The sequence below is a fragment of the Maylandia zebra genome, linkage group LG1 (assembly GCF_041146795.1).
Source record: "Maylandia zebra isolate NMK-2024a linkage group LG1, Mzebra_GT3a, whole genome shotgun sequence".
NCBI lineage: Eukaryota > Metazoa > Chordata > Actinopteri > Cichliformes > Cichlidae > Maylandia > Maylandia zebra.
Window position 1 is genome coordinate 12,572,878 of NC_135167.1, and position 26,055 is coordinate 12,598,932.

Sequence of the window (26,055 nt, forward strand, 5' to 3'; positions counted from 1 at the left end):
CAATAATCAAGAATTGTGTTCATTTTCTTTCTTTCTGCCTTGTAACAATTGGGGTAGAAAGACCAAGAATCTACCATATTTTCTGAATAGTGTTTAGATCTGTTAATGTCTGACAACACTTTAAATACCAAAAATATTTTTGAATATGTCTGAATGCTCATGTTTCTTTAAATTTAGCAGTTTTAGATGAACAACCAGGCCTGGGATAAATCATTTCCTTCCTTAGGGATACATATAGATTCTTATACAGGATGAAAAGAGCAATGGTGAACACAAAGGAGGACAACCATGGCTGGGAGGTTAATTCAGGTAATGTGATTGGCGGTCTACCTGACATGAAATTGGACATGGAATTTTCCACTGCAGCAAACCTCAATTATTCTGTATTACAAACAGGAACAAACGCTAAACGCAGTCTGCAGGTGCACTTTAGCCAAGGATCAGTTTAAGATTGGAACAGTGAACCAGTTAACCCAGTTTTCTTTTCCTTAAAGAAATATTCATAATAAGCAGCAACATAATGCATAGACGTTACAGCAACCGACTGGATGACTGTGACCATGTCGACATCTGCTGGTCATACACCGTGGCTGCCAGCACAGCTAAAAGCTTTGCCAAAACTCCCATCAGGCTTGGCCCCCTGCTGGTACAACACTACTCGGCATTATGCACTGCGGGGTGCATATGATGGCTACAAAATGAGCATACAGCACCGCATGAATGCACTGCTGGACAGGAGCTCATGAGCAAGTGCATGAAATTAAAATGTGCAATAGAAATGCATGTGGTGGCTTTTCCTCAAATGATTCTGTACAGTCTGTGCTGAGAAGTGTTTTTTTTCTGTCCCAGGATAAAAGCACCGGCCTGACAAATGAACATGAAAAAGGCAACTCCGCACACACGAAGTGTAATTAAATGACAATTTCTTTTTATAGTCATGCTGATTAAGTACAATGTGACGTTAACATAATGATATCCAAATTTTGCTATTCCCTGAAGGTATGCTCTAATTTAATGAGAAAGCCTGAAACATCTTTAAACTGTCCATAATAAATGAATATTACCATTAATAATTAATTATAAAATTTACTAATTTGTACAAATGTGGCAATAGGAAAAGGCAAACAAAACAAATATACAAATTTTAAATAAAGGCATGTATTGCGGAGCAGCTTCAAAACTGGATACAAAGATTCATACAAACAAGAGGGTAAAATGTTATTTTATACAAATCTAGAAACAGTTTTTTCCTGGTTTTTTTTTGCTACATTAACAAAAATCTTCATATTGTCTTCTAAATGTTATTCAGTTGCCGAGAGCTTTATCGAGGTTGGTCTTTATGGCATCAAGGAAGTCTGTCGTGTTGACATAGTGTTCATTTAGCTTGCAGCTACAATGGAGAGGGTAGAGAGTGATTAGTTGACATAAAGTGTGTATTTATGTCTAAATATTAGAAAAAAATTCTACAATATGAATTATAAATGAAAATGTGATCTCACTTGGCCAAGCCATGGATGCAACCTGCAAGATCCTTGGTCATTATACCATTTTCCACCGTATCCACGCAGACTTTTTCCAAAGTTTGGCAGAACCTGGAATTTGTAGTGCAATAGCAGTTAAAATGATATAAAACTGTATAAATATATAATATATGTCAAATGAGTAGATGACACTAATAAGATATGTACTTTATCAAATCAGGATTCTCATCCAGTTTGCCTCTGTGCTCCAGCCCTCTGGTCCAAGCAAATATGCTTGCGATGGGGTTGGTACTGGTTGGTTTTCCCTGTAGAACAATGTTAGCATTGGTCATTTAACTCCCTGTAACCCATAACCTAACATATAGTCAAAGCTCTGAGTCTTTTCAGATTGATTCAGTGGCCCTTACTATCTGGTGTTCACGGTAGTGCCTGGTGACAGTGCCATGTGCGGCCTCAGCCTCGATGGTTTTACCGTCGGGACACACAAGCACTGATGTCATGAGACCCAGAGAACCAAAGCCTGGTACAAACAGAAACATGGAATTAGAAGGAAATCACATCAGCATGAAATCACGAAAACATGAACATCACGTCCAAATAATGCAACATTGGGAGCTCTGCAAACATACTCATTATCTAACCGTAGTCTACTTACCCTGAGCCAGAATGTCTGACTGCACATCTCCATCATAATTCTTGCAAGCCCAAACAAATCCTCCAGAGGACTTCAGGACCTGGGCCACCATGTCGTCAATGAGACGGTGCTCATACCAGATCTTCAGCTTGTCAAACTGCGGCTTGTAGTTTCTAAAGGAAAACAAAGAAATTCAGTGGCTTTGTAGATGTTAAACAACCAATAATAAAACATTTTGATGGCTCAGTGAATAATGTTTTCCTCTAGCATCAGAAACAGCACCAGGTCTAATACTCTACTGCTGTGTGTCTTACCCCAGCTGGTTACCCCAGCGACATGTACTGCACATTTCAGCTTATGGCCATGATGAATCTGATGAATGGCACAAGCTGAAACATGGGGGTTTCAATGAAATTAAGAACCTCCAAAGCAGGTGTAGCTTTCTCAGATACCTCTGCTCTGCTCTCTTTTTAATGTACATCTTACTTCTCAAAGATGTCCTGGAAGATGTCTTTAAAGCGGCCATCGTAGGCCTTGAGGATCGTGTTCTTGGTGCTCATGTATAGGGGCCACTTCTTCTGGATGGCATACTGGAAGCAGCTGTGAGCAAATCCACTGATGGACTGAGCAAAGAAAACATAGCACTTGCTTGATCAATAGCATCATAGAACATTAAATTAAAAACAAGGAGAGTACCCCAAAGTATCTTATCTTTCTCATGTAACCAAACCTATAAAGAAAGTTACTATTACCTCATCCGTGTTGTACATCCCCATCCCACAACCTCCTGCTGGGAAGTCATACACCTCCCACTCCTGCTTTGTGCTTCCATCAGCTGGGGTAAAAACAATCTTAAACTTGCCAGGCTGGTTAATGACAAAGTCTGTGGCCCTGTACTGTAAGACAGTCAGACACTGGTATGTGAGTCTGCACTGCTTTAAGTCTGGACAGAAAGAGAAGATGCACATTTGTCTTGTTGTTTTTTGTTTACCTGATCTCCAAAAGCATGCCTGCCAATTGTTATGGGTTGTGTCCATCCAGGAACAAGACGGGGAATGTTTTTGCAAAGGATTGGCTCACGGAAAACTGTGCCGCCTAAGATGTTCCTGATGGTCCCGTTGGGACTCTTCCACATCTTCTTTAGTTTAAACTCTGAGGAGAAAATATAATAAACACATATAATAAGCACAAGAAGGTATTAATTTGTGTAAATATAATAGAATTAAAATGCACTCAAATGCCTCTAATTCTAATGAATCTGTACAAAGTTAAAACAAGTCTGAGTCTAACTTACCCTCAACTCTGGCCTCATCAGGGGTGATGGTGGCACATTTGACAGCCACGTTGTATTTCATAGTCGCCAGAGCAGAATCTATGGTGACCTGGTCATTCGTCTGGTCTCTGTAGGGCAGACCCAGGTCGAAATACTTCAGCTCAACATCCACATTGGGCAGGATGAGCTGTGCAAGATGTCAATGTGTAAATTGCCTGAGGATAATTTGGCACAGAAACCACAAAAATGCACACATGCAGAGTTACGAGGAAACATTTTGATTCCTTGACACGTCAAGTGTCACCTAGTGTTTGATTTACCTTCTCTTTAATGAACTCCCATATGATGCGAGTCATCTCATCACCATCCATTTCCACGACTGGCTGGTCCACTTTGATACGTTTTGTTGCATCTAAAAAAAAAAAAAAAAAAAAAGTTACATTACTGTTGTATTAAAGCCGTAAGAGTCTGAAAATGACAGGGGAAACGAAAGGTTAAGTTTGCACACTTGTGTAAATAAAAGGTAAAATTGTTTTCGATGTTAGGAGTTTATTCACAGCTTTGTATTATACTTCTTAATTGACTCCAAGTCTTCCAATTCGTGTCACTTTCGGGGAGCCAGCCATTGAGCTCTGAATATCTCTGAGCCGACTAGGCTTACTTTTATCATCTGAGACACTTGCATGTCATTTTTACATTCCTGGCAGCTGAGTTTCACTGAGGCAGTGACCTTCGGATTATAAGAGTGCTCCGATATCATTTATTACCTGTCAAGCCCTTTTTGTACCTGACAACATGTGGACTAAAGTAGCAAAGCAGGCTGGCACCAAACTTACTTACATACATTATTTCTCCTTTTTATTCTTTTCACGTTAGAATACAAACTCTTTAGATTTTATTCAGCATGACCACACTGGCTTTTCTTTATGTTATTACCTTATTTATTTGTCATTTTGTAAAAATGAAACACCTCTGAATCACTTTTTGTGTAATCTTACAATGTATGACTCACCCATGGATACTTGCCAAACAGCAACAACGACTCACCTGTTTCTATCATTTCCAGTCACTCGCTATAACTTATGACTCTGCCACACTGTGCATCTAATGTAACCACATTAATGTTATGAGCAGTTCATTCTGAGTCATTGTGTTGTCGACGGTAAACTTACAGTTTCTCTGTTGCAGTCTGTGATGGCAGACGGCGGCCGGTGAGACCACTGCGGGGTTTTGCGACAGCGCAGCGGCGGCACTCCTCGACACCGTAGTCAGAGCTTTAAGGTATCCCGCCATGTATACTAGTGGTTACTTAGGGTCAGCAACTGGTCCACTGGGACTATAGCTTCTTCCTAATGAATGGACGTAAGGCCTGTAGAACCCGCTAAACTGATGACGCTGGACATCGGCGCTAATAACTTCCACCCACGTCAGCTTGGAGAAAGACCGCTTCGCCCCGATTGGCCAGTGGAGCCGGCACAGGTTCAAGTTCACTTCAACTCTTCTTCCTATTTCCTCATTTGAAACACAGTAGTAGAATGCAGTATACACGCTCCATGTGTATGTAATGTGGGGGTTTTCCACATTAAAAGCCCCAACGTAATCCGCATAAACAGCTAATGTACAGTGTAAACATCTGTCTTCTAATTTCTTTGAATGCAGAACTTCTTTAAAGAATAATAATGACAAAGAACTTAGAAAAAATAGAAGAAAAAAAACAAAACATAGTAAATATAAAAAGATAAATAATATAAATTTGTTCCAGGTTAAAAATTCATCTGCTAGATACTAAGAAGTGGTTTCTCTGTGTTTTAGATTTATTCACTATCAAACTACTGTTGATGTCTCTGTGAAGGTTCTCAGTCATCCAGGTCATCGTAGTCTAAGGAGCTTGGAAAGAAAAGCGTCTGTGATTAGGTAGAGGATCATTAGGGGGTCCATTGTCCCTCTTGGGGGGATACTCCCACAGGGCTTAACTCTGGGACTCTCCAGCATGTGACCTTAGAACTGAAGAAGCTTCTCTGATGAGAGGTGAAACGTCTTCAAACAACTTAAAGAAGTCCAGACACTGTTCTTTTCCAAGCTCCTTAGACTACTGTTGATACCACAAATGCTCCTAAATTTTAAAGTAATCACTAACAAACTTTAAAAAAAAAAAACCCCAGGGAGATCAAGTGTCTCTGTAATGCCTCTGGCAACTTTTTACTGAGTTTGAATCCACTTCAAACTACAATCAAACTACTTGGATTCACTGCAAATAATTGTCCTCAGTGATCACCTTTATTACATGCTTAAACACTTCTTTCCTGATGTTACTGCCCCCCAACATCGGCTGCCCAATAAAAAGAGTATGAGGGCTTACTGACTGATTTGATAAGTTTGAAAAATTATGTAAATCATATGTTATGTCTTCTGACTTATTTTCGCAGTAACTTCCACAGGACATTTACTGCCAAAGAGCACACAGGGGATTTGACATTATAGCCAAACACCCTACAGAGACACCTTGTGTTGGGTTTTCCTTTAATTTGCCACATTTCTATATAGCATTATGCACAGTGAAAGTCAAATGTTCAAGTCAAGCTGCAATAAGCAAAATACATTTTTAATGTGGCAGGACATTAGGATTAGAGTTTCCAATGGAGCTTCTTGAAAACATGGAGACCTAAAGTATTAAAGACTGTTAGAATAGCTTTAAGTACAATCTATAGTTTCCTTAATCTCTAAATTTTTAAAATTAAATAACATCGCGTATCATTGGATTTGAAAAAATATCACAACACTCGGTGCCAAACTTTAATTTGACAATGTCTAAAAACTTTCTGGCATGATTACTCTCATAATTGGCTGAAAGTAACCCTCTTTCAGGTTAATGAAGATGTTTCACCTCTCATCTGAAAATGCTCTGGTCAGAACTGAAGAAGCCTCTAAGATGAGAGGTGAGAAACAAGAACCCAAAAAAGACATCCAGTTACCTTCGACTCAAGTGCTTGAGACTATCATGACCTGGATGACTGAGAACCTACACAGCCGTATTTAAAAAAAAATAATAATAATTTGTCTTCAAATCGAATTGAAATGTCAAAGAAACTATTTGTGCAAAAAATGATATCTGGTTGATACTTGGTGACTTTCCAGTGAAGAAAATGTAAAACATATAAATGAGAATCCAAAACAACAAACAAACAAAAAAACAGTAGTTGCGTGTATATGTATAAGGTTATATGTATTTAAATTAAAACAGTAAACTTCAACTTGGTTGGCATGAGGAAAAAACAAATGCCTAAGCCACTCCGTATGAAACAGACAAGACATGAGAGAAACGGAGCTCTCATAGCTCATAATGATTTTGCACACATAAATTAAGGTAACAATACATATAACAGATGTTATACAACAAATAAAACTCAAATTTAAACACAATTCCTCTTTGGTTTTTATGTGTGATACTATTACAGATGACAGAAATCCACAAAGCTGCTTTTATAAGTGAAACTAGGCTACTTAATAGGCAGATCAAAATAAACATGCCATCTCGTCCACCTCTATAAAAATAAAGTCTCTAAAGGCTGAAAGATGTCAACTGCATTTTAAACACAGACGTGAGTGGGGTTTCTTTTCAGTAGAAAGTTGTTGAATGAAAACAACTTGTGTAAAACCTGAATTCAAGTTTTGCCCGACAGGAATGTGAAAACTCCTTGATCTATCCATTTACCATTGGCTTTGATGAAAATACTAACAATATGTGTTCACATTAGCAAGCTTCCACTTGAGTTTCTTATGGCACACTGAGACCTTGGTTTAAGTGGTAGCTGCCACAGAGCCTTTCTTGTCAGAGAAGAAGCTCTTAAGCATCATGACTTGACCGATGCCGATGACAAACAACAGGACGGTTTCTCCGATGGACCAGTAGGTGACGCGCTCCAGCAGGTGCTCTGCTTTTGTGCGATCCTGCGCCTCTCTCAGCCTGTACCATGTCTGCGAGTCAGCCACCACCTTCAGGATCTCATGAATGGCGACGCAAGACGACTCCAACTGATAACAGAAAGATTAATGGAAATTCATCAATATGTACAGTAGAAGGTGGATCGCACAGATCAGAGTCACATAAACTCACTATACATTTGACCCTAGAGGTCTCAGTACTTGAATTAAAGAGTAGTAACACTATGCTATCCTATAGTCTGATATGAAATGCACAGTCACAACTCTTAACAATAAACACTCAACCTCTTTATTTATTTTATATAGAATTTTATATTTATTTTACTTTATTATATTTAAGATATCTGTTATGTCATACTATATTCTACTGACCTACATACCATTCTACTTATTTAGGTTATTTTTGATACATTTCTTGAGATTAACAACAAATGCTGGTTTTAAGTTGCATCAAAGGAATTTCCAAACTCTTTTGAGAAATAAAGTATGGCTTATCAGATGTTACACTCTGTGTTTTGAGAAGCAGCAATGCTGTCAAACTGTTGACATTTCCTCTTTTGGGTGATCTGTGTAATTCCAGGAACGGAGAGTGCATTTAAATACAATATTTCCTTGTGAGCTTAATGTGAATAACTCTTGCACCACCTTGTGGACATTATATAAACACCTTTAAAGCAGCAAAAATACTATACCAATTTTAGATTACTTGTTATCACCTTACTAAGCATAACTGATATGTCTGTACTCATTTTTCATGTCAAAATACATCCTGTTTTTTCTGATTCAAATCATGATACAAACGTCTGTGATATGACATTGCAGTTCTGTCTTCTCAAGGCATGCTTGTCTAATTGAAGGCAGCAATGTTTAAACAGTGATAAGGTAATAAATTAGCTATCAAGTAATCCAGCATGTTCTTAAAAAAAACAAACAAACTGCACCTGACACACTGAAAGCACCGTGTTCATTACTGACCTGAGTCAGAGCTGTGGTTCTTTTCATGCTGTCCAGAATGGGTTCCTCATTCCCGTGGCGGAAGTCCAGATACACTACTTTGTGTGTAAAAGTGGAGAATTCATTGCTGAAGCAAACCTTGTAGACTCCCTTCATAGTTGTGGTGTGAGAGAAGCTGTCATACTGCTTCTTCTTCTCATTATACAAGGCATTGTCATGAGGATCTGTGACGAAGCAGTCCACATCATAGTTGCCCCCTGAAATAACCTAAGAGAAAATAAAACATATATAGAAGGAAAGAAAGTTGCAACGTTGCGTCGCTGTTAAATATATTGAAGTTATTGGATGTGGCTGTGTGTGTGTGTGTGTGTGCCAGCTGTTCCTCTGGGAATTATTGGGCTTCTCTTTAAAAGTCTTTATCTTGAAACGGAAAATAATCTGAGATAACATATGTTTTCAATTGATTGAAAAAAAACGGAGCCAAATTTAAGTAAATCAAAATATGCATTCTGCACTATTTTACGATTAATAGACAATTATAAATTTGTTCTTGATTTCTGGAAGCCGGAGAAAAAAACTTCAGCCTAAAAATTAGTCTGACAGCATCTGCTAAGTGCACACACTGACGTGATGGAGCTCTCAGAGGAACTTACTTGAAAGTCTATGTCAAACTTCACGTCTTTCTCCAGCTCCTCGTAGAAACACTGCTTGTCATTGTCAGGCAGTTCAAATGTGATCTCAGTCCCAGACACCACACATGCACCACACAACAGCAGCAAACAGGTGAGTGACAAATACAACATCGCGACAACAAAGAGAAGGTGCAGGCAGACAGACTATTCTTCACTATTCAACAATGATGTTAACAGTTTGTAGTTCTGACGTGGCGCGAGCATGAAGAACTTCCGGGACACTGTTGTTTAGTTTTTTTATTTGAAAAAAAAAAAAAATCCAACTTCTTCCAAACGTAATATAAAGACAGACAAGACCCAATTTAAGCTTTTAACGCAATTTAAAATATTTTAACACAAGTTTAGACCCACAAAGCGAAGAAATACGCTTAACCAGCTGTACAGAGATTTTAACCAATAACAGAGCATTACAACAGGTTTCCCCCTTTCAAAATAAGGGCACGGGATTAACAAAAGAAGCTGGAAACGAACAGACAAACGAATTTTAATAAATAAGGGAAGTCAAGTGAATTTTGAGTTCCAAAGTAGATTAATTTGCATGCAAAATTATTACTATATATTATTACTTGCACCAGTAAAGGTTTTTAGTAAAATTATATTTTCATGGCACAAATGTACTTAATCAGTAGTTAAATCATTCACTAATGTTCAAAGGTTCTAAGATGACTACCAGTTTAATTTCATCTGTTTCTACTAATGACAGTGTTACGTCAAATTATTAATTAAAATTGTATAAATCTGTTTTACATGGTGTTTTAATTTGAAAATCCCTGTGAGAGATGTCTGACGAGGCAAGCAGTATTTCTATACCTTATGCTATAGTGGGAGTATCCTGAGCACATAATAGTACTATTACTACCATTACAAACAAACAAACAAAAATAAATCATAACAAAGTAATACACAACCAAGGTTCTACTTTGCAATGCATATTTAAAAATGTATTTTACCTGACATTTAGAGCATGCCTGCACAAGCTGAATGGCTGCTTTAATAAGTAAACTCTTTAGTACATGAGTCAGCAAGCTGCCGCATTACGCCCTATTGTCTCTTGATGGGTGTGTTTTGCGTGGCATTCTATTACACAAGCACGCTGCACAGAACTCCTATGGTCTGATCTTTGATATATATTACCAGATACATTTCCCCACAATGCCAAAACAAATATTCACTGTACTTGAAAGCTTAAACAAACCCCAAACCAAAACCAAATAACACACAACCAACAAAAACAAACAAACAAACAAAAAAAAACAAGTATGTCGTACATGACAGCAAGGAAATACACATATTTAAACCAATGACTGTTTTCTACAGTCATTGATTTAAATCATTGATTTAAACCAATGATTGATTTAAACGGAAGCTTATTCTGAAAAATCTCCTTTAAGTTCCACCACGCCCTCCACTTCCGGCTAGTTTATCGTTACAAATACGAAACGGGAAAACACGTATTTGTCGTTTTCGCCGTTGTTTGTGGTAGCTGACGTAAAGTTCCTTCCACAAAAACAGATCGTTAACTGCAAGTCTGCAGCAATATTAAAATTTCAGCTTCTTATATAAGTTCCAGAATTGCTTAAACAATGCAAAACTACGCAGAGGCTGTTAAGGACTTCACCGAGAGACATGCAACTTGCCTCACGGTTGTCTTTGTTGCAGGTAAGCCTAATTCTTTATTAAATGCATACTGTTTAAGCTTTGTTAACTTGCACATTTAGTAGGATTTCTGATACGGTAATGAAAGGAGATCAGGTAAGCACTTTGTTCTGTCATGACAGATTATTGCTGTTGCTCGTAGGTGTGAAATTGTAGAAATATATAACAGTATGTAGCTGCTTGATTTAGCTTAGAATAAACATAAGAGTAAAAGGTAGTAAAAGGTCGAATGGAAAGTCTTCGGAACATTCTCTTACACCCTGTTCATAGCATAAATATCTTTTTTGTCAGGGGTAGGCGTGCTGGCCTTCCGCAGATGGATGGCAGGAGGAGTGTGTCGGAGCAAGGCCAGGCTGGAAGGGAAAACGGTCCTCATCACTGGAGCCAACACTGGTATTGGGAAAGAGACAGCCCTGGACATGGCCCAGAGAGGTAAGACCCTCCATGTTTGTTTGTTAAAGAAAAGTACAGAAAAACAAAAACATATGCAAAGGCTGTGTCTCACATCCTGTACATGGGTGTAGGTCAGGGGTGTCAAATCCTCAGGGCCAGAATTGGTTTGACTTCTTTGGTGAAGGATGGCATAAATTTTAACCTTAACTCTAAACTGCATCATCATAGGTTTTACAGCCTATGATGTCATGCTACACTAGAACAATGAATTAATTTATATACAGTTATATGACAGAAAAGTTCATATTTTTCAAAGTCTGCTCTAGAATTTTTATTTTTTTTAAGAGTGGGTCCACAGTAAGAAAACAAAGAAAACAGACAATTTTCTGTTATTTAACAAAAACCTTCTGCACAATGAGCTACCAGAAGTTTTTCTGTATTTTCGCAACTTATTTCAGTTTAAGCTGGATTTCTATTGTGTAGAAAAAAGACACACTGTTATAATTGCGCTACTTTTTCTCATATTAAAATAGCACCAGGATTAAATATGCAGATAAACATCTGTACAGTGTCAGACAGAGGAGATTCACTGGTCTAAACCACTTAAGTGGAATGTATGTGGCCCGTGGTGTAAAATGAGTTTGAAATCCTTGGTTTTTATATCAGCCGTCTGGAACCATGAATTCTGCTTTCCGGCCATCAATCTGTCCCTGAAGCTCAAGGTCACTTGGGTTATACAGCAGAGCAGTGATGCAGAACACATCAGAAAGTCTACTTCTGAATGGCTTCAAAAAATAAAGTAATAAAAAGATAAGGTTTTAGAGTGCCCTAGTCAAAATCCAGACTTAAATATGATTAATATAGTTTGACATTACCTTAAACACGCCATTCATGCACGAAAACGCTCCATATAAAATAAGAGTTTGCCCTTATATTTGGATATTGACTCCTAAGGCTGGAGAAACTGATCAGGAGGGCTAGCTCTGTGGTCGGCATGAAGCTGGACACTCTGGTGACAGTGGCAGAGAAAAGGACATTAAAGAAACTGATGGAAATTATGGACAATGCCAGGCATCCTCTGCACACGGCCATTAACAACCAGAAGAGTCTGTTCAGTGACAGGTTGCTTCTCCCAAAGAGAAGAACTAACAGACTTAAAAACTCCTTTGTCCCACACGCCATCAGACTGTTTAACTCCTCCCTGGAGGGGAGAGGGAGGGGAAACAGGAGGACAAAGGAGGGGGGAACAACTAAGCTGTAGTGCCTCTTCACCTCACTGTGCAATACCTTTTGTGCAATACTTTTGTAAATAGTCAACGGTGCAATAGACTCAATACTTGAAATGTGCAATTCACTTGTATTTTTATTTTTATTCCTATTTATTCTATTTATCCCCTTCGTATATTTTATTTATATTGTCTCTGTATATATATATATTATATATATATATATATATATATATATATATATATATATATATATATATATATATATATATATATATATATATATATATATATATATATATATATATATATATATATATATATATATATATATATAATAATATCCTGTAACTTCTGTCGGTGCTGTGCTTTTTTGGAAATCGAATCTCCCAGAGGAACCCACCCGAGGGATTAATAAAGTTCTATCTAATCTAATCTCTAATCTAAGAGTTACTTAACTTAAAATTAATAGAAGGGTTTTGCTGACATTTTTATTTTATTTTATTTTTTACATTTTTTAAATTAAATGAAGCACTGCCAAAAATGATTTAATTAAATCTCTATATAGTTGCGTAAAAAGAAACCATATCTACAGTCCTGTTTTGGACATTTGGTACTTAATGAAGAATATTATATAATAACCATTCAGTAACAACCAAGAAATGATAGAATATTAAATAAGTATCAATGACAGTAGGTAAAAATAAATCTGTAACCTCAACTAGTACTTTGGTTGCACATCCTCTGGTGTTTACATGTAAATATGAGTTGCTTTTGTATGTTTTTTTCTTTTTCTCCAAGGGGCCAGAGTGATCCTGGCCTGCAGGGACATGACTAAAGCCCGTATTGCAGCAGATGAGATCCGTCAGAAGAGTGGGAATGGCAATGTGGTGGTAAAGAAGCTTGATCTGGCCTCACTACAGTCTGTCAGAGACTTAGCCAAAGATGTGGAAAAGAATGAGGAGCGCTTAGACATCCTCATTAACAATGCAGGTATTGCAGCAGTTCTACCTGGTTTTTTTAATGTCTCTGTAAAGCACTTTAAATCACCTTGCTGTTGAAATGTGCTACATAAATAAACTTGCCTTGCCTTACCTTAGTCCAGACCTTCCCAAAGTGTGGGGCCCGCCCCCTAGGGGGCGCGCAGAGCCATGGCAGGGGGGGCGTGGTATGAAAAGGAAAAAAATTAAAATGCTTGGTCACTGCTATCATGGGGCGCCCACAGAAAAGCAAAGCAGGAGATGAAGCATAGCTGAATATGTTTCTAAACCAACTTCATTCTAAGCCAAAGGCTAGAAAATCTGGTGAAGCGTATCTGCCCTTTGGTTTCACCTGCACAAGTGTCGAGGTAGGTCTCCCCTGCAGAACTGGTTTTCCCTTCGTCGGGAGCAGCGCTGGGCTCTTCAAATCACGGACAAACAGTATCCCACATTCTTGATTTTTAGTTCACAAACACTTGTTGTAATGACTAACTACTCCTGACATTTTGTAGACGTTAGCTCTTTATACAGTAAAGTTACAGTGGGATACAAATAATATCAGGCTGATCCTGCCACGATTTGTCCCCCCGGTTCAAATCACGGACAAACAGTATCCTACAGCTGTTTATGTTTTTAAACCTATTTTGCACAGAGAGGCATTTTTTGAAAAATGTATTGATAGCAATGTTGAATATTATTACACAGGAAAAAAACAACTACAGTAAAATAATCACACCGCGACGCCTCTGTCTTTGTAAATGGAGGGACAGTAACTGCGTGTAAACCTGCAGATAGTCAGATTAACAGAAACAGTATTTTGTCTCTATCTGTCATTCTGGAATTCATCTCATGTAAACAATAACATGGCGCACAGCGTGACGTGAAAAAGGCACATACCTTTGACGTTGCGTGACGAACTCTGTATTCCTCGTCCACACGTAAACGCAAAAAAAGGTTTTTAAAAAATCTCAGCTTTCGGTGATTTGAAACGCCGTTTACGTGTGGACGAAACAGCTGCGTTTTCAAAAATACCCGTGTAGGTGCGGACGTAGCGTAAAAGAGTTAGTAGTTTATTTCATTACTACCTGTCATTTATTGCAGATTACTTGTATTTGCTTAATTGTTTACTAAATGTTTGAGGTGTGAAATAAACCGCAATGGAGCAAAATATGGGTGTGTGTGGTTGGAGGATGTGTTGGTAACATTTTTCATGTAAAACAAAGGGGGGCCCAGCAAAAAAAGTTTGGGAACCACTGCCTTAGTCAGTTAGTAGAAGTTAAATGTTGTCATCATTTTTATATTGTTAAGCACTTTGTGCAGCATCGGCTGTTTGAAATGTGCTATATAAATAAATTTGACCTTGATCTTTATGGGATCCTCATACAGATTTTTAGGAGGGTAGAATAAGTTATTTGGGGTTGAAAGATACTGATAGACACTGAGAAATTAGTTATTTGTATGTTTTTATTTTTTATAATTTTCTTGTTTTGTTTTTTCAATTTTTTTTTTCAATTTTTTTTTTAGGTATTATGATGTGTCCTAAGTGGAAGACTGAAGACGGCTTTGAAATGCAATTTGGCGTCAACCACCTGGGACATTTTCTTCTCACCAACTGTCTCCTTGACCTGCTGAAGAAGTCAGCACCAAGTCGCATTGTGATCGTCTCCAGCCTGGCGCATGAGAGAGGTAAAATCTTGGTGCTAAAGTCAAACAACCAAAGATTTTTCTTTGTCACACCTGTTTAAAATAAATTTCTTGCAGGTCAGATACACTTTGATGACATTAACGTTGATAAAGACTACACCCCCCAGAAGAGCTACCGACAAAGCAAGCTGGCCAACGTTCTCTTTGGCAAAGAACTGGCTACAAGACTGAACGGTAGTGTGACAGGAGTTCAGACACATGTATAATATACAGTATGTTACAAATAACCATTTTACCTCTTGTTTTCTATCTTTGTATCTTGCATTGTTACCATGATTTTTACACTAGTGCGGTGTTTGACGCACGCCTGTTTCTGATGGACCTCTCATTAGGCAGCGGTGTAACCGTCTACAGTCTTCATCCGGGGGTCATCCGCACAGAGTTAGGCCGCCATCTATTTAATTCATTTCCTATGTGGAAGATAATGCTAGCAAAGGTCTTCATGAAGTTGGTCAAAAATCCCTGGGAAGGAGCCCAGACCACCATCTACTGTGCTGTGGACGAGAGCCTGGCAAACTCCAGTGGCCTCTACTACAGGCAAGTACATCTGACTGGAGAAAAATGATGTTCTCACAGTAGAAAAAGAAATGCTCTTATCCTACCAATTAATTATTCTAATATTAACAGAGGCTGAGATAAACAACAATAGAGTAAAAGGTTTTTAATACAAGCAGTTTGCAACCACACTGTATGACACTCTTCATGATTTATCTCTTTTCTTCATTCCACCGTACAGCGACTGTGCTCCCAAAAAGCCAGCACCACAGGCCCTGAATGATGCTGCAGCCAAGAAGCTGTGGGACCTCAGTGCTTCCATGGTTGGTCTGTCTTAAGCACAGCAGGCTGCCATCCCTTTATCAGCCCTGCTGTTTTTTGGAATTTCAGCGACCCTGTTTATATGGGCAAATAAAGTGCTAATCTTTACAGCCTTGCACATCACAATACACAATTTGATGTGCAATAAGATTTCTTTCCTGCTCAAATTTTATAGAGTTTGCAGAACCAGATTTTGCACTATTTACTCTACTCAGTATGCACTTATTAAAATCATTGGTGTTGCTTAGTCTTTATTTTATATATACTCTGTATACTTTGCATACTTTATCATTTACACAGGTACCCCAGTGTGTACCTGTGCATTACAGCTATATCATTATGAGAACAAGGCGATAATTACTTATTATTCTGCCATTTGGGCTTATTTTGACAGCATGTTCTCATATATAACATTTGCTTTTATTCATGGCATTTAACAATTACTGACACATTGTAAAAGTATTTTGTTTATTTTTTTTGGTGTGGTTGATTTTCTATTGGGTAAACAAGAAAACCGAGAGGTAGAATGTGTTGAAGCAGGGCTGAACCAAAGGAAGTGACCTTAAGCGCTAGCAGCCGTGGGAAGATTGTTTTACTTGACAGGAGAGAGTTGTCTACCAGGTGTAGAGAGAGAGAGAGAGTAGATGCCCGAGGGGCAGAGAGCTAGTTGGATACACCCAGTACTGTAAGTCCAAAACACTCGTCAACTCACTGAGAGTGTGTGTGTGTGTGTGTGTGTGTGTGTGTGTGTGTGTGCGCGCGCGCGCGTTTGCGTGCGTGCGTGCATTTACAAGAAAATTGTGATGTTGTGTACTTTTTGTTCTCTAAGTTGAGAGTTAACTTAAAGACTGAAGGTAACATAAATAAGTGTAAAGCAAGAAACCACCAGCTGTTAAAATCTTTTGGCAATAAATCTGGCGACAAGTGTCAACACGTGCAATGACTCAACACTTTCAATGCATTTATACATTTTCTTTTTTATTTATGGGAAGTTATGGCTGTAAAGTATCTGCAATATTTGAAGCTTGTAGGTCATACAAACCTAGAATTGCGCAGCCATTTATCAGCACATTTGGCAATGATGAAAACAGCGAATAAGACCCCATTCTGATATAAATGACTCTCTCGTTCATAGATTTTAAGAGTTAAAAGACGAGGAAAAGAAGCGGAAAATTCTCGGGTGTTTGGAGGGATCTGTCATTTGATACGAACAATTCAAACTGCTTTTTAAAAGTAAAAGTCACAAGATTTAGTGACGTGAATGTAATTCCTTTGACCATCCTGAATATTTGAGTTTGCAAACTGTAAGACATCGCATACGTTTTTTTTCTGTATCAACGCCTTTAAACCCACACTTCTTTCTCCTATAGTTCTTATGCAGTATGATCCTTATGTCAGGCCCACTCAGCTGTAATTAAAGTGTAAAAATGTTTGTGGGTGTGAAAGTCATGTCCGTACGCTGGCACGCATCACATTCAAGTTACTCACCTAGTTTTTTTTTTGTTTGTTTTTTTCACATTCAGCAGTTATGTCATTTTCCATGTACAGTCAATGGATTATGCTAGTCATGCTGTGTCATGTCAGGCTGAGACCCTGTTGCTTTCTAAACTTTGTGTCGTGGAAACCAAGCTTTCAGTATTGTAACTCAACTGTTCTTGTGTTAAGTCTTACAGCAGAGCCCCAAACACGCAAGTCTTTTTTTTTTAATAAGTCACTCTAGACAGATCACAAATTTGCAAGGTTACATAAGTGTCATTGTAGATAGTTATACATTCGCACAAACCCCATTCCTTGTTTTAAAGCCACATTTTAAAACGTGAAACTCTATCCATTCTAACGACTCCCAACATGTTTAAAATGCAAACATAAATCAGAAAGCACAGAAACTAGCATTCAGCATGTTTCACCAGTAATAAACTCAATGACTGAATTACCCCACAGGCTCTGTGGCTCAGATGTTACCTCTTCAGTATCTGTAGGTAATGTCATGCACATGCCCTTATCAGTTCTCCGTCCAACGGATACAGAATCTATAGCTGGGCTGGAAAAGTGATAAGGAGATGTGAGTGACCACAGTACCAGAAAAGCATCTGTTTAATCTGTTAAACTATGACGAAGTACCTATTTCTTAGGACAAAATGACTCCAAAGAGTGTTGAAAGTTTGTGTAGTTTTCAAGTTGCATAAACCTGGCATCCATTTCCTCGAAATCCCGACCCTGAAGGTGGTGTTCTCGAGATTTGGAGCAGAAGATTTCTGATGTTTCACTCCCATTGTTGAGCCGTGGAGGAAGTCGGTCTGCCGAGGAAAAGAAGTCCCTCTCTGTCTTTCTTTACTTTGTCTGCCGGCTTCTCAGATCCTCACTCAGCAAAGGACTTGTTAAGTCTTAACCAGTCAAAGTGGGGTCCTGTAGCAGTGGCCTTTCACTGTTTGACTGCTGACAAACTTTAAAGGACACACCCCACTGATGAGTTTTATTTCACCGCAGCCCCGCCTGGCTTGGAGGATTTCTAGTCTGCCATTGGTTCGTTTTCAGAACTTACCATACCTGCCCCCTGGCTCCTGAGGACAGAAGCCAAATAGTTCTTCCAATTGTCAATCATGGTCGATATCAGCCAGTGGGATGAGAGAGACCAAACTTGGTGGGTGTGTTTCCCACAGGTGTGGCTGAGAAACACATTCCAATATGTACATACCTGTCAGCTCCTCTGGTATTCAGCTGCTCCTAGAAAGTGAGACCTCTGTTGACCACTGGCTCTCCCCTTTCCTCCTCCTGGGGCCCATGCAGAGGTAGAAGGAAATAGCTCTCATTTCAGTTGCACACATAAGCAATTTTATATCCATGCTGTTTGTCTACTCAATTCTTTCTGTAAGTGTGCGCCACTTCCTTTAATATGATGGGATCCCATACGAGATGCCAATAGGAAAAAAAATTGCTTGGCTTATGCCTTGAAGGCTTTTTTCAGTATAAACACATGTGAGAAATATTTCAAAAGTGGTTTTTCAGTGGAGAAACAATATGGCATATCATGGTATATCAAGGCAGCTTTAGGTTCCTATGAACCAGACTATCCTGACATTTTTTATTATTATTAGTCCTTTATTTATCCAGGTAAAAAATTGAGATTAAAAATCTCATTTTCAAGAGAGACCTGGCATCATGGCAACAAAAGTCAAAATACACATACCACATAAGTATATAACATTTAAAACAAATACAATATCACATAACATGTGTAAAATATACAATAACCACCTTGATATGTGGTGTCAGCTAGCACACAGGTGTAGGTGCTGGCATGCACTATCCCCCCCCAGCAAAGAACATCCTTTTGCTTCCTCTGGAGATCATAAAGGCTCGCTGAGAGTGTTTTTGGAGTGGAGATTTTTTGTTGTTTGCCCTTCTGGTATGCAGGTTCCCCTTGTTCCATAATCAAGCTCTCTCTCCTGCACCTCCTTTGTGTCCCTTCATTTCTCCTTTCTCAGAGTTTTTCTTCCTCTATGAGACCACAGAGGTAAACCATGTGGGCCTGAGGCAGGTGCAGGATTGCAGGTTTATAGCATTTGAGGGCCTAAAGCAGAGCAGCCTATGCCGCGACTACCTTTGGACGAGTCTGTGCATGCGTTGAGCTAAACCAGAGCAGTTATCGTGGCTACGGTTTACTGTCGCCAGTCATTATGCTTAAAGAGAACCTGCAGATTTCTCATCATTGCACTGTTTGCTGTTTTTACTAAAATCCTTTAACCCAGGAGCAACCCTGCTACCCACTTTGATGAAGATGATTCAATACATGGAAATATTAAAATCTCACAAAAAAGAGTTATAGTGATATTATCAATATATTCCCCCCAAAATTCTCATCTTTCTTTGAGTTATAAGGGAATTCTGTTTGCGCCATGTGCCAGCTGACTTCACGGGTTCTCAAGTTCACAGACACGATTCATACATACTGAAGTATGCTAATACAGTTATTTAAAAAAAACTACTCCACAGTGTCCCTGATGCCAATTGCCATAAAAGCTGAAACCACCAACAGCTTAAATGAGCAAAAATATAATAAATATTAACAATAATAATAATGCCCAGTTTTTGTGTTTTTTCTGGGGTGTATTCCATAACTTACTTGCAGTGTAGGGGTTAGACCACAGCCGGCTTTAAAAAAGATGAAACTATGCCTCATGTACTGCAGAGATTTTGGCACTGAAATGCTAGTGGAATGATGTGGAACTACAATGCTGTGAAATGTGATTTTAATGGAGGTGTTCAGTTGTCTCTCAAGGGTAGAAAATGCTGCTAACATGAACACATTTGTTGCATAACACAATGTAGTTGAGTATTTGAATTTTAGGCTCTGGTTCAGGGCTGGACTGCATTATGTAGTAAGGCTTTATTTTAATTCTTTGTATTTATTTAATCCCTATCCTTTCTTTGGAGTCCTGAAAACCCAGTGGCTTGGAAATAAACGCTCAAAACGATTCTTTAATCAACATGACACTTTGTGATTTTTCCCAATTTCTAAGATTCGTTCACGAGCGTGACTTCAAAGTGATAAAACATTTCTAATGGTTAAATACAACTGATGTTTTTTTTAATATGCACTTTACTCGTAATGGGCGTTGACAGTTGTCTTTACACAGCACCACCCTCCAAAATCCCAAATAAGCCAACTGGAATTTCTATTTTTGGAGTTTTATTGCAGATTCTTTATCAAAAATCTAACAGGACCTCTCTGGTGTTGAATTGACCTAAAACACATTTATGGGAAAGGTTAATATACTCTTTCAGTGGCTTTCAGTGATTCTTTGTTATTACAAAATGCTTTTTGTACTTTGCAACTTTGTCCCAAAGGTATAAAATTAGAGAATCACAACTGTGTCAACTTAGTCTGTGTTAATTGACCATGTGCATTTTGTGCCCACATGACCCTGTAGTACTGAAATTGCATTGTTAGCGTGACATTCATGCTTATATTTGTGGGACTAGACAAAAAGGGCATATCAGGATCAGGGGTGTCTGTAAGAATTCCAGGGTCCAGGCTAGAGGGAGGATTTTCAGAGGGTTGTGAGGGGTTGTTGGGCCCGGAGGCTGTGTCCTGTCACAGGGGATAACAGCATTGTTGAGTGAGCACATAGACAGCAGGGCAGGTGCTGAGTCAGCTGTCTGCCTGATTTAGCATACGCTGTGCTGCTCTGGATGTTTCAATGTACGATTCCCACCGGCTTCTCGAGTCAGGAGATACAACCCCCACAAATCTCCTCAAAAATCAAATATTGTTTAACATATTATACAAAGGACATCAGTTTAAATAAAAAAGAAATATAAAACCAAGCAACCTAAAATATTCTAAAGTTAAAACGACTGGTAAAGTCAACTTTATCTGTAGTATTTTGAAATCAATTGCATGTTCTGAACACATTTTATCTGTAAAAAATGTTTGAGGTGTCATAAAGGTTTAGTAAATATAAAACTGCTTTAAAATGTGTCACTAAAAGGGGGAAAAATACTGGAAAAGCATCTTTTGACTTTACTTAGTAGTATAGTATTCTTCCCCTCAGTGTTATGCAGCTGTTTTCTGCCTGATTTCACATCCTGCTTTTGATATTTTGTGACGTCTTAGCATACCATCAGGGGAGGAAGAGCTGTAGCCATCTCTGCCTGCATTGTTATCGATTATTTAGTTGACTTGCTCTTGCCAGTGTGAAAGTCTGGTGCTAAGCAAACAGGCATCAACCTCTCTTTATTCAGTTCCGGGATGTTGTGGGAACATCTGAAAACCAGAGCCACTCATGTGTAGGAGATCTGCTAAAACATCTTCTGTCCCTCACTGGGATTAGTGGGCACAGATTCCTGGCCCCTCTGCTCCGAGGTTCCCGCCAGTGCGCTTATCGCTGTACTCTTATGCTTGCAGAAGTGTATCATTAAAATCAGAGTAAAATATGTAAATAATGAACATGTTTAGATGAAATTCATGATAGTAGGGCCAAGATAGATATCTAAATCTGATGCCCGTCTTTCTAAAAATACACTAATCTAATGTAAGTCTCTCGGGTCACTACAACAGTGCTTGTTTGACAACACTATTATAAATTACATAGACAGAAGGTGAAACCTCCTCACTCACTCATATTTTGGAAGTGTTATTTTATGACCTTACACTAACACCAATGATTTGAGTATTAAAAAATTGTTAATTTGGAAAAATGGCTACCAAAAACAAACTCATGCACTGTAAACATTTAAATTAATATCTAGCCACACAAGATCATTTCCTTTGGTTTCAGAACTCTGCATCAGCCATGAAATGTCGTCCATGTATCACACGCAATCTTAGCCCTGGCCAGGCAGTGAGGAGAAGTACCCCATGGTGTGTGAAATCATGCCCTGGATGGACTCCGGTCACTGCAGAAGGTTTTCCACCAGATTGAAACAAACAAACAACCAGATTATTTATCCTGAAATTCTAATCCCTGTGTAACTGTTGCTGTTGAGTTTAGATCAAAGGGCTTAAATGAGTTATTCTGATGAGCTCTTTTGTACAACCTCTTTATGAAGGAGTAGGCCTGTTTTGTTTTTGGGTTTTTTTCACAGCAAGAAAGGCACAGGTGCGTTTTATTAACCGGTAATGGCCAAATTCCATTTCGCTGGTTTTGTCTTTTGTACCCTTGTATCGAGTTATTGTTAATCAGCCATTGTTGGCAGGTCTGGGGGACTTCCTGCATTATTCTGTTATTAATCAAAATACCCATAACACTTTATTTAAAAATCCTGAACAAATGTTTATTTTATTCCAATTTTGAACAATACACACCACATATATGGTTAAAATAACAAAATTACCTCTGTTGAGACTCTAACCAAGATATGGCTGGAGAAAACCATGTTTAGTTTGAAGAAAAATAAATGAAGTGTGGTTTCTGATCACTGTTGATATTCACTTGTTTAAAATTTACAATTTATGTTAACAATTCAGAGCCATTTAACAAATGCCCTATTTGTGCAAAATTGATGTCCTCACGTAATGGCCCTGGTTGCATCATATTGGCAGCGATGTGGGGTGGTTCATTTCCACGCACAAGATGGCCAATCAGTTTCACCGTTTTTTGACATCAGTTGATGTCCACATTTCTCCAGTTACTGACTGGTGACTTATGTCCTTGTTTTGGAATGACCAGTGGTCCTCCTCCTCTTCATCATCTTCCAAATCTTTAATCTCAGAGAATATTTTTGCCATTTTTATAAGCAGCCACACGAGCAAAGCTATAAATTTGTTGTATCCCACCTACAATTTGCTGGTTGGATAGAGTGTGAGAACCTATAGAGGCTTTCTAAAAGACAGAGGGTAGAACATGTACGGGGGGAGGTTACAGTGTGAAGATGTGCTATTATACTTGCTCTCAGAAAACGAGACAAAGCATAGAGTCATATCTTAAGAAATCCTAATAAACATACAACAGTACACAACGGGTAAAAGTTGGTGTTTTTACAAATCATGTTAAATAATATATATATATTTTTTGATTAACCTAAGTTTACAGTTCTTTTCTTTTTTTCAGCTTATTTGCATTTTAGTATTTGTCAGTATTTATAAATGTCATTCTGATGTTATTGCTATTGTTATTATTTTTGGTTTGGTTTCATTTTGTTGTATTTGCTGTGTTTTGTTTTGTGTTGTTGAAAAACTGATAAATTTAATACATTTTAAAAAATTATGTAAAAGAGTGCTACACAAGCACTTGACACATCTGTCGTGAAAAAAGGTCATTTGTTAGTTACAAATGTCTGAAAACTTTAAGCATTTAAAAATATATAATTTATTTTTTTTGTGTATGTGACTATTCTATATTTTCATATATGATGTAACTCAGTACAAAGTATAGACCACTATACAATACAGTTCAGAGTGAAACCTTTGTCTTCACAGTAAGTTTTGCCTTGTAGTTTCCATACAAAGTTCAACTTCAAGGTTTGTTAAAAGCAGAGAAGCGCTTCCAAGCATCTTTTCATCAAACATCAGGTTCGCAGGGCTACGATGACAATCTTTATGTTTGTGAGGAAGTGATACAGCTAAAACTGTTGAGATAGCTTTTTAAATAAAAAGAGATTTCCTCAATGGAAAAGAAATTGAGTCTCAGATTAAAGTATTTGGAGTTTGTTTTTTTGTTGTTATTTTTTTTAACTTATTGAGTATGTTGTTTGCCAAATTTTCAATTGTCATTTCTCTTCAAAAAAAACATTAAAACCCATAAAAACCATATTTCTAATAATATGGTTTTACGAGATAATACGAGATTTTTTTGTTTGTTTGTGTGTTTAGACTGTCAGTGAGAGAAGCTGAAGGAGCCACATCTCCATTTCTCAATGCTGCCCTCTACTGTGAAACTTTAGAACAAACCAAAAATACCCGCCCTAGAGCCAAATACCCCAGGACTCTTTCTATGGAGGTCTGTCTGTCTGTCTGTCTGTCTGTCTGTCTGTCTATCTATCTATCTATCTATCTATCTATCTATCTATCTATCTATCTAGTCAACATCAGAATTAAGGCAGGTCTGAAGGCAAAAGGGAGTCAAGTACTATCAAGATGTACCTAATATCCTGTGAGTGAACATATGCACTGCATTTGCCTTGATTTGCCCACATATGCAATACCTATTTATACAGTACATAGTCATTATAATGTGTTTTTTGTGTTACAGTTTCATGTAATCTGTTTCTGCAGAGTTGTTAGAAAACCTAAAATTCAAAATTAACAAATTAACAAGCAACTCCATGAAAAGATATGATCTTCAAACTATTAATCTCATTTTCTGGTCATCCCCTGAACACGTTATTAAAACTAATACCATAAAACTCATAGCAACAAACACCACAGTAGTGGCTCTACTGACGAGCGGAACTGGCCAACCTCATCGGGACCTGAAGAGATGAGAAACAACAGTGTGGAGCTTCCAGAGCTGCTTCTGTTGTTGTGCTGTGCTACACCCCTGCTGTTCACTGGAGGGTGAAATGTGATCATGGAGGGCTGCCAGCACGCATCAGGACCAGGCAATTGAAATGGCAAACCCAGCGAACTGATATCTAACGTGTCTCTATACATTCACTGTCAGGGTCTAAACGCTAGAGGGCGCACTGCACCTAATCTGACATTGTAGGGTATTACAGTGAAAACAGTCATAACAGGCAAAATACTACACAGCCTAGCATTTTTAGAGAAAAGCATCTATGGTTTGAAAAAAATGTTGTTGTTTTTTTTAAATTTTACAGTAGCACATATATCATAAATGACTTTCCACTATAAGTACATTTGGTGTTATTTCCAGAAACATATTTCATTTACTGAATTTTGTCTGTTTCTGTCCTCATTACAGGGACTCTCAGTCACATTACTTGAATTCTAAAAATCCCAGCTTTTCATCTTACAATAAACTCAACAATTTTCTTTAAAAAAAAAACAAACTATGGTAGCTTTTTGCACAGGCACTAAACGCAGTATTTACAGATATGTCTTGGATCAAACTATTTAAAATAAGAGTCAGAAATTAAAATCTAAATGCAATAAATTTATATTATAGTGTTTTATCGAGGAGAGATGGAGTCACTTGGATGGCAAAACTGAAAAGACTATTTATTTTCTGTTTTTATAAAAAGGAGCACAAGCAAAATTCCACTCACTTCACTATTTTCACTTCCCTGCCTTGAATCGGTTTTCTGCTTCCTTTCCTCTCAGCACCTCGTGTCTCTTGTTCTCTTTGTTGAAGGCTGTCCTTGTCTGCCTCTTGTCCTCTTGTACCTCATCCACTCTCCTGGTCTCAGTGGGACGACGGAGGGTCTGTGAGTCTTCCTGAGGTTTTAAACCTTTGTATAAAAGTTATGTTCACATGCTCTTTGACAAATGAATTCGAATTTGTGGCTTCATAAATAAAACACACTTGATTCAACAGGCTATTTTTTTAAGCTGGCTGACAAGCTGCACTGCTGCACTTTATTCAGTGTGCTAGTGTGTAAAGTAAACAGAAAACCTTAAGTTAGTGTTTCAGTGTATTAGAATCACATAGACACTGCTGTGTTGTCTTCAGGTACAACAGACAACTTCCTAGTTGTGTGACTGTGTCAGTGATAACATTACAATTACTACTGCTGATATGCCCTAATCAATAATAAACAGTTTATTTATTGCAGACTGCTTGTGTCTTACTGTTTCTTAGTAACTATCAAAGCTAAGACAGTAAAAAATGAATTCATAGTTCCCATAGTTCACCTGCTTTGTTGACAATTATGTTGCCAACTGTTGATAAAATCATTCAAGT

At 38.1% G+C, this 26,055-nt stretch overlaps 3 protein-coding genes and 1 long non-coding RNA gene across 4 annotated transcripts; 1 reads left to right on the forward strand and 3 right to left on the reverse strand.

Annotated features, from left to right (window-relative positions):
- Positions 1–922: 922 nt before the first annotated feature.
- On the reverse strand, positions 923–5,068 carry LOC101476844 (isocitrate dehydrogenase [NADP], mitochondrial). Its single transcript, XM_004539591.4, has 11 exons — positions 4,561–5,068; positions 3,709–3,800; positions 3,410–3,575; positions 3,107–3,267; positions 2,868–3,011; positions 2,602–2,738; positions 2,137–2,288; positions 1,889–2,001; positions 1,689–1,786; positions 1,500–1,592; positions 923–1,390 (listed from the first exon to the last, which is right to left on the reverse strand). The coding sequence occupies exons 1-11, from the start codon at positions 4,679–4,681 to the stop codon at positions 1,306–1,308; spliced, it is 1,362 nt and encodes a 453-aa protein (XP_004539648.1). The 5' UTR covers positions 4,682–5,068; the 3' UTR covers positions 923–1,305.
- Positions 5,069–6,167: 1,099 nt separating this feature from the next.
- On the reverse strand, positions 6,168–9,474 carry tmed3 (transmembrane p24 trafficking protein 3). Its single transcript, XM_004539590.4, has 3 exons — positions 8,938–9,474; positions 8,306–8,551; positions 6,168–7,420 (listed from the first exon to the last, which is right to left on the reverse strand). The coding sequence occupies exons 1-3, from the start codon at positions 9,085–9,087 to the stop codon at positions 7,187–7,189; spliced, it is 630 nt and encodes a 209-aa protein (XP_004539647.1). The 5' UTR covers positions 9,088–9,474; the 3' UTR covers positions 6,168–7,186.
- A 901-nt stretch (positions 9,475–10,375) lies between these two features.
- On the forward strand, positions 10,376–16,687 carry si:ch211-107o10.3 (retinol dehydrogenase 13). The gene is made up of 7 exons (XM_004539589.3): positions 10,376–10,635; positions 10,924–11,064; positions 13,053–13,244; positions 14,756–14,917; positions 14,993–15,109; positions 15,268–15,472; positions 15,672–16,687. The coding sequence occupies exons 1-7, from the start codon at positions 10,560–10,562 to the stop codon at positions 15,766–15,768; spliced, it is 990 nt and encodes a 329-aa protein (XP_004539646.1). The 5' UTR covers positions 10,376–10,559; the 3' UTR covers positions 15,769–16,687.
- A 403-nt stretch (positions 16,688–17,090) lies between these two features.
- LOC143415531 (uncharacterized) lies at positions 17,091–18,182 on the reverse strand. The gene is made up of 2 exons (XR_013096020.1): positions 17,873–18,182; positions 17,091–17,792 (listed from the first exon to the last, which is right to left on the reverse strand). It is a non-coding gene; the product is annotated as an uncharacterized LOC143415531 (long non-coding RNA).
- Positions 18,183–26,055: the final 7,873 nt, after the last annotated feature.